At 40.9% G+C, this 14,483-nt stretch overlaps 1 protein-coding gene across 1 annotated transcript in view; it reads right to left on the reverse strand.

The window, feature by feature from the left end:
* GFM1 (G elongation factor mitochondrial 1) overlaps positions 1-14,483 on the reverse strand; it is a 57,134-nt gene that overhangs the window by 41,741 nt on the left and 910 nt on the right. Inside the window, exons 2-8 of the mRNA XM_066369853.1 lie at positions 13,975-14,127; positions 12,404-12,536; positions 11,756-11,960; positions 9,509-9,625; positions 6,362-6,512; positions 4,126-4,283; positions 3,447-3,531 (exon numbers count right to left, since the gene is read on the reverse strand). Of these exons, the coding sequence (XP_066225950.1) occupies positions 3,447-3,531; positions 4,126-4,283; positions 6,362-6,512; positions 9,509-9,625; positions 11,756-11,960; positions 12,404-12,536; positions 13,975-14,127 (1,002 nt within the window). The remainder of the gene's footprint in view (positions 1-3,446; positions 3,532-4,125; positions 4,284-6,361; positions 6,513-9,508; positions 9,626-11,755; positions 11,961-12,403; positions 12,537-13,974; positions 14,128-14,483) is intronic.

The following is a 14,483-nucleotide window of genomic DNA, read 5'->3' on the forward strand; positions in this document are numbered from 1 at the left end:
GGATGCACCTGGACCCTACCTCACAGAACACAGAGAACAAGTTCCAGTGGGGTTAACAGTGGGGAAAACGTGATAAACTAGAAGAAAGAGTAAATATTTATTAAATACCGAATCTTTCGCTCCATAAGGCATACTTTTTTCCTCAAAACTGGAGGGGAAAATGCCCGTGTATCTTATGGAGCAAATGTTCATTTCTTTTAGCTGCTGTGGGTTCCCAGAAAACTAGAAGAGCATTTGAACATTAAAGTCTCTTCTCATTTGTTAATGACAGTGCTAATGGTTAACACTGCTGTTGAGCTTACATTGTTGAAATATTGTTGTGGTATGTTTTATTAAATATCTTAACACACCATTTGGTTCAGAATATTATTTTTCTTATTTTCCTCCTTAAAACCCTAGATGGTCAGATACGTCTCATGGAGCAAAAAATACAGTACCTTGAAAGGGTTTCTAAGGTTAAAATGAGAGAATGGCTCAAGACAAAGACTGACAGACTTGTCTATATAAATTTTAAAGTACTAATTGCTTTTTTTTTTAAGAGAGAGAGAGAGAGACTGGAAGGGAGAGGGATGAGAAGCATCAACTTGTAGTTGTGTCACTTTAGTTGTTCCTTGATGGGGTAAGGGAGGCTCAAGCCAGTGACCTTGGGATCATGTTGATGAGCCAGCGCTCAAGTTGGTGACCTCAGGATTTCAAACTTGGGAACCTCAGCATTCCCAGTTGACGCTCTATCCACTGTACCACCACCAGTCAGGCAAGTACTAATTGTTTTTAAAAATAAACTTTATTAGAGAAATATCATATAAACAGATAAGTGCTTTAACTCTCATTTTCAAAAAAGAAATAGACAATTACAAAAGAAAAAATACAACTGCATTATAAATACAGTATATGAAAAGACTTCTCTATCATTAGGAATTAAGGCAAGATGAAATATTAAAATACCTTTTTCATTTATGAAGTCAGTAATGATTTTTAATAAATAATATTCAGTGCTAATAAAGCTTTATTGAAATAATCCAATACATTAATACTCAGAGTATGAAAACAATTTGGCAATACAAACCATTAAATATTAATATATTCCATACCTTTAACTCTATAATAACTAATCTGGGTATCCTAAAATTTTCTTAAACAATATTTTTTTTTTTTGTATTTTTCTGAAGCTGGAAACAGGGAGAGACAGTCAGACAGACTCCCGCATGCACCCGACCGGGATCCACCCGGCAGGCCCACCAGGGGGCGATGCTCTGCCCATCCAGGGCGTCGCTATGTTGCGACCAGAGCCACTCCAGCGCCTGAGGCAGAGGCCACAGAGCCATCCCCAGCGCCCGGGCCATCTTTGCTCCAGTGGAGCCTCAGCTGCAGGAGGGGAAGAGAGAGACAGGGAGGAAGGAGAGGGGGAGGGGTGGAGAAGCAGATGGGCGATTCTCCTGTGTGCCCTGGCCGGGAATCAAACCCGGGAATTCTGCACGCCAGGCCGACGCTCTACCACTGAGCCAACCGGCCAGGGCCTAAACAATATTTTTTAATTCAGTGAGAGAAGGTGAGGTAGAGACAGATTCCTGCATGTACCCCAACTGGGATCGACTCGGCAAGCCCACTAGGGGGCAATGCTGTGCCCATCTGGGACATTGCTCTGTTACTCAGCAACCATACTCTTCTTAACGCCTGAAGCCAAGGCCATGGAGACATCCTCAGCACTTGGGGCCAACTTGCTCCAAGTGAGCCATGGCTGTAGGAGGGGAAGACTAAGGGAGAGAGAGAAGTGAGAGGGGGAGGGGTGGAGAAGCAGATGGATACTTCTCCCGTGTACCCTGACTGGGAATCGAACCTGGGACATCCATAAGCTGGGCTGATGCTCTGCCACTAAGCCAATCTGCCAGGGCCTTAAACATATTTTTAAAAGCTTTATGCATAAAAATTGTCACTGCAGCCTGACCAGGCGGTGGCACAGTGGATAGAGCTTCGGACTGGCATGCGTAAGGAACCAGGTTCGAGACCCTGAGGTCGCCAGCTTGAGTGCGGGCTCATCTGGCTTGAGCAAAAAGCTCACCAGCTTGGACCCAAGGTCGCTGGTTCGAACAAGGGGTTACTCAGTCTGCTGAAGGCCCACAGTCAAGGCACATATGAGAAAGCAATCAATGAACAACTAAGGTGTCGCAACGAAAAACTGATTGATGCTTCTCATCTCTGCATTCCTGTCTGTCCGTCCCTATCTATCCCCCCACCCCCCGTCCCTGTAAAAAAAAAAAAAAAAAAAATTGTCACTGCAATGTCATTCTACTTTTTTAATTTAAAATTACTTTTTTCTCATTTTAGAGGTAAGAGGTCAATTTAAAAAATTTTATTAATAAAATCTAGAAAAAAGTCCCCAAAAATAATTCCATCCATACCACTATTAATACTTCTAACTTAGCCACATTTTCCCCCCACATAAAATGTTACAAAAAGCCTGACTTGTGGCTCAGTGGATAAAGTATGACCTGGAATGCTGAAGTCACTGGTTTGAAACCCTGGGCTTCCCAGTCAAGGCACATTTAAGAAGTAACTATTACCAAGTTGATGCTTCCTGCTTCTCTCTTCCCCCTTTCTCTTTCTCTCTCCTCTCTCTCTAAAATCAACAAAATCTTTTTTAAAAATTTATGAACAGCCTGACCTGTGGTGGCGCAGTGGATAAAGCGTCGACCTGGAATGCTGAGGTCGCCGGTTCAAAACCCTGGGCTTGCCTGGTCAAGGCACATATGGGAGTTGAAGCTTCCTGCTCCTCCCCCCTTCTCTCTCTCTCTCTCTCTCAATCTCTCTCTCTCTCCTCTAAAATGAATAAAAATTTAAAAAAAATAAAAAAAAATAAAAATTTATGAACAGAAGCAACAACATCCCAACAAAAAGCACACCCAGTGACCAAATCTTGGTTTCTAATACCATTCTCTTTATTAAAAGGAATGAGGACTCCTAAGAAATGGCTGACTCTAGGGCTAGCGCAATCCCACAGTGCGAGAAAGGAAGGAAGTGGTCAAAAAGCAAACGTTGAAGAATGTCAGACAGGAGCCAAATGAAAGAGCTCCTATGGCCAAACCTGGTCAATCTAGGCAACAGAATAAGTACCACACTCCTGGCTGTAATTCAAAGTACAAAGTAAATATCCCTAGGTCCATCCCAATATAAATAACTGGGGAAGACAAGATAATGTTTCCAAACAGGAGAATCCAAATGACTTAAGTAGATAGATATTGCTCCCTCAAGGAGTGGAGCACAACTCTCGCCTCCTCACGTGTGGGCTGTGCACAGTCACTGTCTTCAGAAGAGTCAGTATGGAAAGGGGAAAGAGTGATAGTGGAGAACCTTAGAACAAAATATGTCATAGTAATTTTGTAATGGAAATAAAAGCCTGAAGGAAAATTTCTACATATAGCAGCTAAACACCTTAGAAAGCAACTTACCTCCAGTTTAAAAGCCAGGCCTACAAATGGGTAGGAATTGTCTCTTTGGGAGTTCATTAAGATTTTGGTTTTTTCCTTTGAGTCACTTAAAATAAAAGAAATATAACTCAGTGAAATGGAATATTTTATATTTCTTTCATATCAATTTGTTTTATCAAAGAATATTATCTGAGAAAAGCATGTGTGCTAAACACTTGCAACTTCACACATCAGTGACATTTCACTGAACGAGCTCCATAAGAATAACTTCTCTGGACTTAGTTACTACATTGTAACTGGACCATAGGAAACTGGAGAAAAAAAAATTATACAGAAATGGTGTGGTAGAGAAAGAAAAAAGTAATAATCAATGCGAGCTTTAAAAAAGTTTGTTTCTTAAAGCCTTTTTTTAAAAAATATGACTCTTGATTCCAAATAAAATTTTCTAAAGATGTAGACCTTGATTGATACTAAAACAAATCATACTTCTAACTCACAAAGAGAATATAATATAGAAACTGACATAATAAATATTTTTGTATACACCAAAATTGCTATCCAAATAGAAATGTTTTTGTAAATTATAAGAAATAACACATATACAACATAACCAACCACAAGAACCATTCTCACATTCTTTTATAACACATAAATGTTAAAGCAGTTCTGCACAAACTAAGAATCAATTTCCAAGACTTACTCCTCCTGATTGAGAATAGCATAATTCTGGACTTCAGATGGATTTGGGAGGTATTCTAAAACAGCATCTAGAATAGGCTGAACTCCTTTGTTCTTCAAGGCACTTCCCAAAAAGACGGGAGTAAATGACCTATTTAAAGTAGCTCTTCGGACTGCAAGCTACAGAAGAAAAAATTTAATAATCAATATTCAAAATTATACTTTGTGGTTCAGATAAATTACAAACCAATAAACTTAAGAGATGAATTAATACTCTGGAGTTTTGGCTTTAGTGGAGACTAGAATCAGGTCCTCTATAACTTAAGGTTAAAATACAAAAGAAAGGAAAAGAACAGTTCCTTTTTCAGGGCTAGGAAACTGCTTTCAACACTCTTGGAATGTCACTAATTTTTAATTTGGTAAAAGAATATGTATGTACATATACATAAAATATATATATATAAAACAATCACACATATAGAGAACAGTGTAAATGGTATGCTAATTGCATAAATACTAATTATATAAAATAAAGGAAAAAGTAATATATACACTAAAAAAATCTCTTTCAAAGATACATCAGCAACTTATTAACTGGTTGCCTATTTTAGGGAGGGGGCAGAGAACTGAGCAGCTGTGCACCATTGTATGCTTTTTAAATGTTGAAATCATATAAAAGTATCATTTATTAAAAAATGTTTAGTTAACCAATCTTTTTTTGTGTGTGTATTTTTCCAAAGTGAGAAGAGGAGGGCGGCAGACAGAGACTCTTGTATGTGCCCAACCAGGCTCCACCCGGCATGCCCACCAGGGAGAGTTGCTCCGCTGCAGCGAGTCATTCTAGTGCCTGAGGTGGAGGCCATGGACCTCAGCACCAGGGCTAATTTGACTGCAGGAGTGGAAGAGAGAGATAGAAAGGAGAAGGGGAAGGGTGGGGAAGCAGATGGGCGCTTCTCCTGTGTGCCCTGGCCTGGAATCGAACCTGGGACTTCCACATGCCAGGCTGACACTCTATCACTGAGCCAACCGGCCAGGGCCTATTTTTCTATTTTTAAAGAACATACTTACCGCTCTAACATTTCTATATTTATTGTCTTTCTTAAAAAGACATACTCAAGATACTGGCCGTTTGTCTTTTTTCCCTAGAACAAATTATGACTACCTTTCTTTTTTTTTTTTTGGCATTTTTCTGAAGTTGGAAACGGGGAGGCAGTCAAAACAGACTCCCGCATGCGGCAGACCGGGATCCACCCAGCATGCCCACCAGAGGGTGATGCTCTGCCCATCTGGGGTGTTGCTCTGTTGCGACCAGGGCTGCACCTGAGGCAGAGGCCACAGAGCCATCCTCAGCGCCCGGGCCAACTTTGCTCCAATGGAGCCCTGGCTGCAGGAGGGGAAGAGAGAGACAGAGAGGAAGGAGAGGGGGAGGGATGGAGAAGCAGATGGGTGCTTCTCCTGTGTGCCCTGGCCGTGAATTGAACCCGGGACTCCTGCAAGCCAGGCCGACACTCTACCACTGAGCCAACCAGCCAGGGCCCCTTTCCTTTTTTGTTGTTGTTATTATTGTTGTTACAGAGACAGAGAGAGGCAGAGAGAGAAATAGGCAGGGAAAGACGGACAGGAAGGGAGAGATGAGGAACATCAATTCTTCGTTGCGGCTCCTTAGTTGTTCACTGAGTGCTTTCTCATATGTGCCTTGACCAGGGGGCTACAGCAGACGGAGTGATCTCTTGGTCAAGTCAGTGACCTTGGGCTTCAAGCCAGCAACCATGAGGTCATATCTCTGATCCTACACTCAAGCCAGCGAGCCTGTGCTCAAGTTGGATGAACCCACGCTCAAGCCAGCAAACTCGGGGTTTCGAACCTGGGTCCTCTGCGTCTCAGTCTGACACTCTATCCACTGTGCCACCACCTGGTCTGGCTTGACTCCCTTTCCATTAAGATATAACTCAGTTATATAACACAGTATGTACATTATAATATAACTCAGTTATACATAACTGTTATATGACAGACTAATATGCCATGTTAAGTATGTTTTAAAGAAACCAATTATGTTAAATAAATTTCCTCCAATTTTATTAATAAAATTCATGTACAAAAACATCATGTCCAGGTCGCAGAAGGTAAGATTTACTTCTTTTTTTCAGGCCAAGTATATAGTATTCCATCCCCCCCTAAACAGCATCATGTCCCCTCCTCACAAAACAAAACCGTCTTTTGCTTGTTAATATAAGACTTATTTTGAGAGTACTTGCCTTTAAATCAGAAATTGAGGGGATTTTTTCTTCGAGGAACATCTCACCAAGCTGCTCGTCAGAATTAGCAACACATTCAATCAGCTCCTGCCGGTGGTCAGCTACCGCTACCTTGAATTCTACTGGGATTTCCCCATATCGAACAATCTGACTAAGAAAAGAAATGTTTTATTTTGGTACGTTAAGGATAAAGCACCAATAAAAAAAGTTAAAGTAATGCCTGATCAGGCAGTGGCGCAGTGGATAGAGCATTGGACTGGGATGTTGAAGGACCCAGGTTCGAGACCCCGAGGTCGTCAGCTTGAGCATGGGCTCATCTGGCTTGTTGGACCCAGGGTCGCTGGCTCCAGCAAGGGGTTACTCAGTCTGCTGAAGGCCCGCAGTCAAGGCACATATGAGAAAGCAATCAATGAACAACTAAGAAGTCGCAATGTGCAACGAAAAACTAATGATTGATGCTTCTCATCTGTCTCCATTCCTATCTGTCTGTCCCTGTCTATTCCTCTGACTCTCTCTCTGTCTCTGTAAAAATAAAAAAATAAAATAAAATAAAAAGTTAAAGTAATAGCTAAAATATCTTTTTAGACAAGAGCTCTGATAGACTTGTATTATTATGACAAATAATACTAATGGATATCTTTAAAATTCAGACATAGAGGGCAAAACCGGCAAAGCAAATTGGTCCAGACTGGACTGTGGCCTCAGTTCTCCATTCCTCTAAAGGCCAAAAAGGTAAGAGTCACAAATAAAATATGTACAGCTAAGATGTAAATATACTTGATACTTAGAAATATAAAAAGTATGAAAGTTTTCAGAGTATTTTTAAAATAAAAACTAATGTCAGAAAATAATCTTTTTTTTTTTATTTATTCATTTTTTTTAATATTTTATTTATTGATTTTTAGAGAGAGAGAGAGAGAGGGAGAGAAGGGGGAGGGGCAGGAAGCATCAACTCCCACATGTGCCCTGACCAGGCAAGCCCAGGGCTTCGAACCGGCGACCTCAGTGCTCCAGGTCGAGGCTCCATCCCACTGCGCCACCACAGGTCAGGCCACAGAAAATAATCTTACAGAAAACAAGTAAAAGCCAACTGCAAATAGTTCTAAAGACTGCTCGTCAGTCTTTAGAGCTTAATGTCTTCCTATCTGGCAGGCTCCCTGGTTTTTAGCCTTTTATGTCAGAATCACCTGAGGAGTCCTTTCAAAACAGACAAGCCCAGTGGTCTAGGGCTGGGAAAGGGGGCCGGTATATGAAGAAATTCCAGCCATCGTTCCGATGTACAACAAAGTTTAAAAGGCTCTATTTTAGCCTGACCAGGTGGTGGAGGCGCAGTGGATAGAGCAGGGGTCGGGAACCTATGGCTCGTGAGCCAGATGTGGCTCTTTTGATGGCTGCATCTGGCTCGCAGACAAATCTTTAATAAAAAAAAATAATGTTAAAAATATAAAACATTCTCATGTATTACAATCCATTTCCTACTGCTCATGTTCATGGTTGCAGGTGGCTAGAGCAAATCACAACTGTCCTCAGGGACAACACCAAATTTTTATTGGATAATGGGTAACGTACACGGGTCGTTGTATGGCTCTCACGGAATTACATTTTAAAATATGTGGCATTCATGGCTCTCTCAGCCAAAAAGGTTCCCGACCCCTGGGATAGAGCATTGGACTGGGACGCAGAGAACCCAGGTTCAAAACCCTGAGGTTGCCTGCTTGAGTGTGGGTTCATCCGGCTTGAGCACGGGCTCATCAGCTTGAAGCCCAAGGTTGCTGGCTCAAGCAAGGGGTCACTTGCTCTGCTGGTGTCCTCCAGTCAAGGCACATATGAGAAAGCAATCAATGAACAACTAAGGTGCCACAACGAAGAATTGATGCTTCTCATCTCTCTCCGTTCCTCTCTCCCTCCGTCTGTCCCTATTTGTTCCTCTGACTCTGTCAAAAAGGAAAAAAAAGCCTCTATTTTAGAAGACAAAAACTTGTAGCCTGGTAATTCTGGGCAATTGGATTTACTCATTTATTTACAAATATTTTGAGTCCCTATTACATAACTGACAGCTTTACCACTGGGGGAATAGCTGGGAAAAAAACCTGATAAAAATCCCTGTCCTCTGTGGGCCTTACACTCTAAGGAGTACCAGACAAACTTGGTTGTCATTAGTTAGTTGTCACAAAAGTGTGAGAAACACCTGATTCACTGGACAGCTCCCATCTTTACCCTGCCTATAAGATGGCGGAAAAATTCTACATTAAACTGGTCCCAATACCTTTTACCCACCTGCCAGACCAGCAATCTCAGGTCCACAGCAAAGGAAGGAAAGCCTTCAAGCAGTAGCTTTGGAAAAAATGCCAGACTGTGGGGTCACTCATCAGAACACGGGTCACTTGTGACTTGCCATACTGTGTAGATTAATGAGACTCAAAGTGTGGTCTGTAGACCTGCCACATCAGCATCATGTGGGAGTTTTCCAGAATGCAAATTCCAGCCTCCACCCTAACATCTACTGAACCAGACTTCCTGGAGGTGGATACAAGAATCTGCATTTATACAACCTTGCCCAGTGATCTGCCCAAATGCCATGGTTTGATAACCACGGAGCAGTTATAGTGCTTTGTATGCAAAGGTCACTCACAAGTTAATTGAAGAACCAAATGCCGTGTCAAATGGTTATCAATTTATTTCTTGTATTGTCTAAACCACATCTGTACAATTTTAACTCCTTCTTACATATTGATCATTTTATCTTCGTAATGCTACAAAGTAGGTAGAGGAATATTATGATCTCATTTTCTTCCCAGTTTCTGTCACAATGCCCAGGACATGGCTGCTCCCTAGAAGTCTGCAGAATGAATGAATGGCTCAATCAAGACGACATTACATCATCAGCCCAAGCTAAAGGCCTCCTGCTACCACACTATGCCTGTCCTAATGAGAAACAAACACATTACTTGGCAAATAACATACTCTCTCTTGGAATGAATACAACTAGGATTAAAAAAGCATTAAAACAAAATCATTTTAGAGGATATTATCCCAGCCACATTTCCAAAAGGTATTTATGTTAAATAAATAAATAAAACTCATTCTTCCCTTCTCTTTAATACTTTTCAAATTATAAAAGTTTAACAGTATATTTTTAATACTTACCCAAAGTCTCCATCAAAATAGATGGCTCGTTCTTCAACGAGATCTATAATACCTTTAAAATCACCCTCCAAACCGATGGGTAGCTGCATGAATGCTGCATTATGACTTAGTTTAGACCTGGAAAATAAAAATACATGTATTTACCTTTTTTCTCCGCAGATCCCTTTGAAATAACAAAATAAATATTAAAAGAAATCAATAGCAGATGTTGTTGGTCTGGGAGGGGTGTTGTCAGCTGGTCATAACATATATATGTCAGATATAAAGCAGTTGGGAACGGACTGCCACAGTCATTATTCTAAGCAAGCCACTACGCTATTTAGGCAACAAAAAGAACTCTAAAAGGTGGTGGGACAACTATCCCCACATCTCATCTTGAATCAGCTGACTCCAGCAAAACTGAGTATAGGGGTCCTCAGGTTATGACATAGTTTCATTCCTACAACAGTGACATAACCCAAATTTTAGTGTACATCGAAACACACCATAGCCTAAGTCACTTACCTATCCTAATACAGTTGTAAAATCATAATCTAGAGGAGGGTGAGGGTTTTATATTGAGTGGAACATTTAAATCCATGTTAACACAATAAATTAAAAAACAATTTAAAAAAAGGAAAAAAAAGTTTTAGAACATAAAATACAAACATTCCACATTCCTGCCTATTCTTCCTATTCCTCCGCCAGGTGCAAGGAAACTAGTCCACCCACGTAGTCAGTGAGTATGATGCTGTTGTGTAAGCCAAAACACTCACGTCTCAATTTTTTAAAGTTTTTTGGGAGAGAGCACCGTAAACTCAAAACATCATATGTCAAGAATGTCATAATCTGAGGGCCTGCTGTACAGTTATCTAAAGAGGAGTTCCCGGGGGAAACTCTGAGAGTGAATGTTAAAGTCAGACACTCATCATCAGCCTATAACCCCATCAGGCACAACCAGACTGGAACTTGCACTCACAGGCAGGGATCCTCACTTGAGAAGAAATATGCTCTAGCTACCACCATTCAGTCTAGATTATAGGTGCCCATCTAGAACAATAGATAACTAGAAATCAGCAAATAGTTGAATGAAACCAACAGCTTGAAAAGAAGGCATGAAACAAAGAAATAGTACTAACCTCCAAGGAAAGTTATTACATAAAAATAAAATGTAAAGGTCTGAGACATAATTAACAAAGATATTGCAATAAAAGAGAAAGTTTATGAAAATAAAGTGTGCTAGAAAAGTTAGAACACAGAGGCCAGATCCAGAAATTTCAAAATCTGTACAACGGGAGTTACAAAATGAGAAAACAGGTAAAAAGATAGTGAAGCAAACCAAGCGTCAAATAGATGCTAAAGAGAATATTCCTAAAATTCAGAAAAAGACTAGTATTGCTTGTATTGACAACCACAACTAAAATATAAAACAAAGACAAAAAGTGAAAATATTTCATTTTACCAAGAAAATATTCCAATCTATCAAAGAAAAACTTCACTCTCACATTCTCAAATACATCACTTTCATAAAAGGGCACACAGCAACAGGGGCACTTCAAGTTCCTCAACACCATATCTTTCGTCATCGCACACATCACTCAGCCCTTCCGCTATCACAGACTTTGCTGCCTATGTCCACCAGCTCCACATTCTGTAACTTTGAGTAGAAACTCTACAGCTCCATTTACACATCTAAAAGAAGTGAAAAGTGAAACTCTGACTTTTTCCAAAGATTATCTGAAATACACACAGTTGTGTAAAGTGTAACATGCTATAAATACCATGGGTTAGAGCTAGTACAGAAAGAAGTGTTACTGCTCTTAGCAGGTATCTCAGCATATGAGCAAGGGAACACAGCATACTACTTCTGGAGTTAATTACATTTCTCAAGAAAAGGTTAAACTGAAGATGATCTTCTAGATTTGTCTAAATAAATGCAGAATACTTTCAGGATCTACTCCAGATAATAAATTCTTTAATTATAGCAAAACAGTATAAACTGCCAGATTGTTTTCTGAATTCACCTTCAGCACCCCTACAATGTAAGTCATATTTCCCCCATTTTACAGAGATAGTTGATGAGATCACACCACAAACCAAACTACTGACTTCAATGTTCCATTTCCTAAGGTAAGGGCACTCACAAACAACTTTTTAGAAAAAGAAAAAGAAGGATAAAGCTAAAGATACTGAATTAATTGCTCTTCAGAATATAATCTTATGCAGATCATCACACCCCCTCTGTCCCTCCCTTCTAAGGTTCAATACCTCATTTGCTGCAGTGCCCGGGCTGGGTTGGCACCCATTCGGTCCAGTTTGTTAATGAAAGTTAAAAACGGAATGCTGTAGCGCTTCATCTGGCGATTAACGGTCATGGTCTGGCACTGCACCCCTCCGACTGCACAGAGAACGAGCACTGCGCCGTCCAGCACTCTCAGGGCCCGCTCAACTTCTACCGTGAAGTCCACATGCCCTGAGTGAGACAAGGAAGTGTGTGAGGGTCTTCAAGAGTAGTCTGAAGTTTTATAACATGAACTATTAAAACTTTTTATATCCCTGCTCATTGCATAAGTCTTCTAATTAGGATATGTTTTTAAAATCACCAATACCATTCACTCACCATAAGGTCCAGGGGCCCAACAAGATCACTTCAAAAAGACAAAGTGCATGGGACCTTTAAAATTAGCTGCAAAACGTAAAAGGCATGACCCTTCCTACTCACAATTATTAGCACTGTTTTTCAGGGAAACCACAAAAGGATGAGGTGCCTTAGGACCCAAGTCAAATTGCTCTGATAGGGACTCAGTCACACTTTTGAGTAAGATTTGATATTTAAAACTAAGCTGCACCATGTAGAAGAGAGAGCTACGTGTGCCCTGCCCAGACAAACTGCAGGAAACCGAGAGCCCCACTCACCAGGAGTGTCTATGATGTTGATATTGACATCTTTCCATATGGTGTAGGTGGCCGCGGACTGAATGGTGATTCCCCTCTGTCTCTCTAGCTCCATGGAGTCCATGACAGCACCAACTCCATCTTTACCTTTCACCTAAACACAAGCACAGCTACTCAGATTTATCTCTCCCTGAATTCCAAGAAGCAAAGAAACGTTTACTGAGATGGAACCAGAACACAGCCAGTAGATGCAATTTTCAGAAACGCCTGATTTGTCAAATCATATCATCTCATGAAATAGAAAACCAATGACAGACACTGCCCTCCATTACCAGCTGATTTTTCATTGCCGTTCTCAGCAAGTACTGCCACAGAGCAATCACTCAGTCTTAGAGCCCTCCTTGCTCCTCTGCACTGCTCCTGACAACCAGCCTTGTGTTAGTCTGTGAATAGATGGTCAGAGAACAGATGTTTCCCTGCTGCTAAAAGTGGATGACTTAAGAAGATCTTAATCTGAAGAAATATTTTTAAATGGAGAGTTAAGTTACTCAATGATATGTAATTTCTTCAGGAAAGTTTCAATATTTTCTTAATTTTTTTCTGATATATGTATTTTTTAACGATTAAGCTCATACTTCATATACTATTTTAGATCCTTTTTTCCACTTAACATTATAAACGCCTCTCCATAACATTAAGAATTATATAGCCTGACCTGTGGTGACACAGTGGATAGGGCCTCAACCTGGAATGCTAAGGTTCCTGGTTCAAAACCCCAGGCTTCTCCCAGCAAATGAGAGAAGTAACTGCTATGAGTTGATGCTTCTCACTCCTCCTCCCTTTCTCTCTCTCCTCTCTCTAAAATAAATAAAATCTTAAAAATACAACAACTATGTAAATACTATTTTAGTGGCTGCTTAAAGGTACATCATATTGACTTAAAAAGTCTCAAAAAACAGGCCCTGGCCAGTTGGCTCAGCGGTAGAGCGTCGGCCTAGCGTGCGGAGGACCCGGGTTCGATTCCCGGCCAGGGCACATAGGAGAAGCGCCCATTTGCTTCTCCACCCCTCCGCCGCGCTTTCCTCTCTGTCTCTCTCTTCCCCTCCCGCAGCCAAGGCTCCATTGGAGCAAAAGATGGCCCGGGCGCTGGGCATGGCTCTGTGGCCTCTGCCTCAGGCGCTAAAGTGGCTCTGGTCGCAATATGGCGACGCCCAGGATGGGCAGAGCACCGCCCCCTGGTGGGCAGAGCGTCGCCCCTGGTGGGCGTGCCGGGTGGATCCCGGTCGGGCGCATGCGGGAGTCTGTCTGACTGTCTCTCCCTGTTTCCAGCTTCAGAAAAATGAAAAAAAAAAAAAAAAAAAAGTCTCAAAAAACAACCTACTCAGTACACCTACAGTGATGTTCTCTAGAGAGATTTCTCAGAGCAACATTTCAAGCATACTTGAGCTATCAACTTTGTAATATAATTATGATTAAGGATCCACTGTTCCCATTCTTTAAACCTTTCAGGTTTTGTGAAGCTTATTAAATCATAACTACAAAGCCATGAAAACCAAGCCCTAGCTAATCTGGAATCAACATGAACCATATACCTCATGCATCTTTGCAATCCTGCCAGTGTAGTAAAGCACTCGTTCTGTTAATGTAGTCTTCCCAGAGTCAATGTGAGCTGAGATCCCAATATTTCTTATCCTTTCGTTAGGAATCACCCCTGATGAACACCATCGGCAGACTTTCCAACTAACCTAAAAAATAAGAGAGCTCATTTCACTACATTTTACAAGGTGACAGGGGTGATCAGCATGGGTTTGGTGCACATCTTTCCTCCAAGGAATCTCAATGGACACAAACATCACCTGAGAGAGCCTGGAAAAGCAAAAGAGTAGATGTCGCAACCTGAAACTCTTGGAATCAGAGAGACTGCCAGAGGGGACAGAAAAGATATATTTTTTAAAAATATCAATCCATAAAAAAGACATAGTCAAATAAATTAATTAAAGGGGCAGATACATTTACTGAGTACTACAGGTTTGAAAATATACACGAGCTGATAAAATCAGAGACAACTCATAGAAATAAGTTTTTAGTTTAAATTTTCCTT

Source organism: Saccopteryx leptura, chromosome 2 (genome assembly GCF_036850995.1).
Source record: "Saccopteryx leptura isolate mSacLep1 chromosome 2, mSacLep1_pri_phased_curated, whole genome shotgun sequence".
NCBI lineage: Eukaryota > Metazoa > Chordata > Mammalia > Chiroptera > Emballonuridae > Saccopteryx > Saccopteryx leptura.